Genomic DNA, 6,000 nt, shown 5'->3' with positions numbered 1-6,000 from the left:
GCGGAGCCTGCCCGGCCCGGCCGCTCCGGGGCTTTAGACGCCAAGCTGAGGCAGCGACGCGCTGCCCGCGCCCGGCACTGCCCGGCACTGCCCGGCACCCTGCGCGGGGCTCCTGGCGGTGCCAGACTCACTGGGCGGCCTCGCCATCTGCCCGGGGCGGGGGCTGGGGGCTCCTGGCGGGGCGTCGCCGCCGGCCGCGGGCGGGCAGGGGAAAGGGAAGGGGCGGGGGCGGTGCTGAGGTTCCTCCCGGGCTGCGCTTCCCTGGGCGGGCGGAGAGCGGCGCTGGGTCCCCGCGGCGCACGCTCCGCCCGAGCCTCCCCCTCTCCCGGCCGCCGCCGCCGCCGCTGCTGCCGCCACCGAGCCGCTCCCCCTCCCCCAGCCAGCGCTCCCGAGCAGGAGCTGCCGCGCCGCGGAGCAGGAGGCGGCGGGAGCGCCCAGGGCAGCGGCCGGCGGGGTGGCGGCGGAGCGGCGAGCACCACCCGGCACGGAGGCTGCTCAATGCTGCACCTTCCGGAGCTGCATGAGGTAAAGGCGGCTCCGGGTCCCGCTTCCCCCCGTGCTCGCTCCCCGCTCCCCACGGCCGCGGGGGTGTGTGCGCGGAGCCGGGGCTGCGGGGGGCTCTTTGTGGGCCCGGCCGAATGCGGGGCGGCGGGGCGGGTGGAAGGGGGGTGCGGGGCGAGGGCTGAGGGGACATGAAGTTGCGGGAACAAATGGAAAGTGGCGAGTGGCCGGGCCCCCTCCCCGGGGGGGCTCCTGGAGGCGCGGGAGGGCGGGTGGGGGGCTCCGAGGGAACGGGGGGGTCGCGGGGGGGTTTTGTTTGCGCTCGCCGCCGCCTCCCTCTCTTCCTCCCTCCCTCCCCCTCTCCTGTTGGCTTCTCTGCCTCCCGATAGTTTTGAGGCCTAACTGTTTAGGCCTCGTCTCCCGGCTCCGGGGCCGGTGTGCCGGCTCCGAACCACCTCCTGGGGCCGGAACGGCGTTCCCGGCCCACTCCCCGGGCCGTAAGGGGCCCTCGGCCGCGGGGTGTCCCTCGATTGGGCCCCAAATTTCATTGTAAAACCGTCGGCTGCGAACTAACAGTGTTGGGCTGGAGCAGCCCCGCAATGAAAGGAGGCGCCGGAGGGGAGCGGGCAGGCCCGAGCCGCGGGGAGCGGCAGCGGGTCGGGCCGCGCTCCCGCCGGGATGCGGCGGGGGCAGCGCTGGGGGGCGCGGCCGGCGGGGCGATAGCCGGGGCCTTCGGCGAATTGAGGGTGAGGAATGGAAAAAGAAGGTTAGAAAGTCGTTTCTATTCTGCTGAACTTTTGTTTTCTGACCGATAGAGGCCGGTAGAGGACTGTGGAGAAGGAAAGTTTATAACCAGCAGCGCCAGGATGGACTTCCCTGCTACCCAGCCAAAACCTGCTGCCGACGGTAAAATCATCTACTATCCTCCTGGAGTGAAGGAGATTACAGACAAAATTACCAACGATGAGGTGGTTAAACGGTTAAAGGTGAGCAATTCTGACCACCACCCCCCTCCCTGAAACTTTTACTTGTTAAGGTAAACATTTTATCACTAGGATGGAGAACTGCCAGAGTTTTGTTGTCCTTCCTGCCTGCAGACCTTTAAGGGAATATGACTTCATTGTTTTTCTTTAAAAGTGGAGGACCCATTTTCCCCATTTTTCGTAATTCATTACTGTTGTCTTGTGAGTTCTCTAATGCTGGAATTGGTACATTAACTGCTAATCTGTACATGAAACATATCCACAGTTTAGAGGAGAGGTCTGAAGTGGAATCACAAGTAATAATTACAGGATATGCTAGCAAAATTTTTTGGCAAGCTAGGTGGTGTTTTGGGTTCCGGCATCTGAAGAAAGTATAGTTGAGTGGAGGAAGCAAGTAGGCCTACGTAAGGGTAATTTTGATTGAAAAGATCACACTGTTTGCCAAAAACAAAGCTTAATTTCTGGAGTTTATGGATGGAATTTTGAAATAGTTTCAAATGTAAAACCTGCCTCAGATTTTTTAACTTAGTGTAATGCGTACTGGTTTTTTTCCATTTAGTATAATTGACAAAATTGCTAAATTTTCTTGAGCAAAAGGGATTGTTAGAAAAGCATCTTCTCTGTTTGACAGCATCCTGGGGGAGTGCAAGTCTTGCCTCTTTTTTACTTTCTTAATCTCTTCTTCCGCTGGAAAAAAAATGCTACTGTGCTACAGTAGGATTATTTCTTAAGTCCATGCTGAAAATAGAGAATTAATTTAAGCATTGATCAAATATTGACACAGCTCGTTTGTTAACACCATGGTCTTTGGACCAAAGGTTTTTGTAACCTAGGATTTGGTCCTATGCCCAGGGTGGAGTAATAATTTTTAGAGATTGGAAATCCTCTATCATCTGATGATCTGTTTCCTATGACAGCAGTGATTCCACAAAGACTGAAAAATAGAAATCATGGTCTGGGCTGGTCAGTTAGTACATTGAAAAGTTTTCTTAGCTATAAATGTGAGGAGAGTATAGGCTTTGTGCTTTGTTTTTTAAGCAGCAAGGCACCTATCAGTGTTCTTTTTTCAAAAATTAGTCTTGTTGTCCATTTACAGTTTTGAAAATTATGGAATGGACAAGCTTGGCCTAGTATTTTCAGAACTGCAGTGGAATATTGCCAGGTACAGGAGAGGATACTAGAGTTGTGACTGTTTTGGCAGATACCTCAGATTAAAGTCTGTGGAATGTAGAGGAATGCAGTTTTGAGCTGATCCCTGAAACAGGTATTTTATTTTATCCCAGTAAGTTGACTTGGAATGGTGAACTATGTCATTCCTATATAATGGGAATAATGGAACTTCAAAATCATGTATACATGTTTTACTGAATTCACGTGTGTGTGTGTGTATTAGACATAATTTCCAGGCTAAGGGCAGACTTTTTCTGTTGTTTTTTAATGAATTATTGTTACAGAATTCCTTAAAACACAACAGAATTCAGACAGCCAAAAAACTTGAGAGTAACTTCAAATGGAAACAAATACTTTGCTACTGCACCTACTGACATTTTTTTTCTGTCTGAAATGACAGAGAAAGATTTTTCTTACTGTATTGGTACTCTGTAATCTGAGTTAGAGGAATTTTTTTGTTAGGTATGGGCTTTACTGAAGCATCAAGAAAATGGGAAGTACTGTACATTCTTGGACTAAACCAACAAGTATATTTTTCTTTATGCTTTTGTATAATGTGTCTGTTCTTTATGAAGTCTGAGCTTCTTTGTATCAACTTGATTTATAAAAGCAAATTAATTTTGGTATGTGGAATATTATGACGATGCTGTGCTTGGGATAGAAATGCTTGAAACAGTTTTGTTAAATCTCTTCAAGTTTTCTTCAAAACATAACTTTCCAGAGCTTTAAATGTGACTTAAAGCTTTTTTATCATTAACAGAATGTACCAACTCAGGCATGAATCAGTTCTTGAAACTGTAGGTTTTTTATTGTCTTGGCCATGCGTCAGCCAAAGATGCTCTTACAGAAAATGTGCAACTCAGAGTTTTGGCCACCAGGATGTGGATCAGTTCCTGCACATTTTTGTTCTTTTAGCTTGTTGAAGTCATGGTCAACTTAACTGGTTACAAATCTGTGTCCTTATTAGCAAGTTTTCTGGTATTGTATCTGTATTTTTGTGTCCAGACCTCTTCTTCTAATGAAAGCTTTTCTTATTATTGGAACTTGAGACATTCTGGGCACCTGTCCCAGAGTGCTTGAGCAGCAGCTTTTGTGCCAAGGACTTTTAAAAAGAATGTTTTTATATCCATTCCCTCCTTCTGCTTGGGGTTGTGGGTAATAAAATGTAGGCCAGATACTTTCAAAGTGTTTTGATATGTCTGTATGATAACATTATTATTGTCCTGAAAATGAAAATATTGCGAATTTAAAATGAACATTAATCTTTTGAGGGATGTAGAAAGGAAATGCCTCAGGATTGCGTGTGTATGGCAAATGAAACACAAGTTCAGGTGCTTAATGGAGTCAAAGGTAGTTTCTGGAGTGTTAGATTGCATTGATGGTTTGGTGCCCTCTTAGAGTGGGACAGTATGTGATGTGTGGTTTCAGCTGTTGAGGAAGTGATTTTAACTGGTGTGCTGTGGCTGGGCTCAGGTGTCCATTCAATAGATCCAAGTAAGTTTAACCAAACTAGGCAGCTAGCATGCAGCAGAGTGTTGAGGTTTCTGTACTTTTGACACAAAATCTTTTTTTTAGGTCAGTCTTTCTCTTTACAGGGCAGATGTTCAAGTTATATAGGGATTGATTTTAGAGCTGCAAGTCAGATGCTTGACAATTTGGCTTAAGGCTTATAAAGGGGGATGGTAACTTTGACATAACCAAGTAATAGAAGGGGAACACAAACAACTGTAAGGTACCCAAGAAGCCTTCCTTCAGTTCCAAGATCAAACCAGGACCTAAATAGAACTTGAGAGCAATTGTGTTAGCCATATTGTATTTCTTTCCATGAGATAGTTGGGGATTGAAAGAAGTTTTAGAATCTTGGCATCTGCTTTGCTGCAAGTTTTCTTTATGACTACTGAATTTTTTTCAGAATTGACTATGTCTTACTGCCGTGTTAAACTGCAGAATTGTATATTGTTGTCAGTAAACTATTAAATCTCAGATATAACTTTGATCACGAGAGAATGATAAAATGTCATTGATATAAAGCATTTTTAGTCATTATGAATAAGATTAATAGTAGTGTACTTAATTGTCAGATACATTTCAAATAGCCCCATCAATCCAAAATGCATACAGACTGATTTTCTCAGTGACTGACATAAGCAGCCCTTGTAGGCAAAGCCAGAACTGCCACCAAAATATGTGGCACTCTCACATGCTTGTCCCAGCCTCTGTTCTGTACCTTCTTTACAAGCATTTTGTTTTGCTGCACACCAAAATGGAAGGGTTGACTGGGTTAAAACTTAGCAGGGCAAAAAACTCAAACCAACCCACAACAGAACACCTGCTCCTCTCCAACTAAGTTAATTTTAACCTGAACCCTTTCCTCATGCAATTTAGCAGGAAAACTTCACAAATACTTGGGCTGGCACAGGGCAAAACCAACTTCTTTTTGTGGCAGTCCTGCCTTAGAGTGTTGAAGGAGCCTCAGAGTCAATTTGAATGTTAAAGTTAGCAAGTGTTCCCTTTTGAGATAGGGATGGGGGCATTTGTGTTGTTTCTGGAAAACCATCATGCCTGCTGGAGTTTTTAATGTAAAAGAAAGCATGCATGATGGTGAGTTCAGATAAAGCTTTGTACTAGGAACTGTACAGTTTGGTAAAGTGTAAGACAAGTCTGTAGACAGAAAGAAAATACTTACAGTGCAACATTTGCTTTTACCTTGAGATATCAGTGTAAACACAAATTCATGAAATTTGTAAAATGCACTTTTAATCAGACACTAAATATACACAAGTAAAAAAAGTTTCTGAAACTTTTCAGAGGAAAAGAAGCGATAAATTTATTTCAGCATGGAAATTTTAAGCACAGGTTTAAGGCAGTGTTTAAATATATTTGTGTGAAATTAAGTTTTATAAGTTAGAATTTAGTGAGAGAGATACAGTTCTTTATCATGGCTGGGTTAGGATTCTGGTTTTTGTTTTATGGGGGTTTGGATTTTTTGGGGGAATGATTGTCCTTTTGTGTTTCAATCAGTCCAGCAGTCTTGTTCTTTTTTCCATGGTGACAGTTAGGCAAGGCATTTGCTGTGGAAGTCGCATTTGATTTCAATGCCCCCCACACCCTTTCATGCTCTTTCTCCCCCTGCCATGCCCACCCCAAGGCCTGGCTTGTGATCATCTGGGGAAGTTAGCACTCCAGGTGTGCCTTGAAGTCTTGCCTATCTTGTCCCTTGGCATTTCTCAGTGATTATATGTATTTGTGTGAGAATGGAACAAACACCCTCCCTCTCCTTTCCATTGTCTTTCTGTGTGTTCCGCTGGTTATCAGGTATTGGCCCCTTTGTAGTTTGGCCTCTTGT

At 45.9% G+C, this 6,000-nt stretch overlaps 1 protein-coding gene across 3 annotated transcripts in view; it reads left to right on the top strand.

Annotated features, from left to right (window-relative positions):
* The first annotated feature begins 322 nt into the window (after window positions 1-322).
* PDS5A (PDS5 cohesin associated factor A) overlaps window positions 323-6,000 on the top strand; it is a 75,472-nt gene continuing 69,794 nt past the window's right edge. For all 3 annotated transcript variants that reach the window (XM_059470150.1, XM_059470149.1, XM_059470152.1), the window contains exons 1-2: window positions 323-525; window positions 1,317-1,487. In XM_059470150.1, the coding sequence (XP_059326133.1) occupies window positions 499-525; window positions 1,317-1,487 (198 nt within the window). In that variant the 5' untranslated portion in view covers window positions 323-498. The remainder of the gene's footprint in view (window positions 526-1,316; window positions 1,488-6,000) is intronic.

This window comes from Ammospiza nelsoni, chromosome 4 (assembly GCF_027579445.1).
Source record: "Ammospiza nelsoni isolate bAmmNel1 chromosome 4, bAmmNel1.pri, whole genome shotgun sequence".
NCBI classification, from domain to species: domain Eukaryota; kingdom Metazoa; phylum Chordata; class Aves; order Passeriformes; family Passerellidae; genus Ammospiza; species Ammospiza nelsoni.
This window is presented reverse-complemented; position numbering and strand designations above follow the sequence as displayed.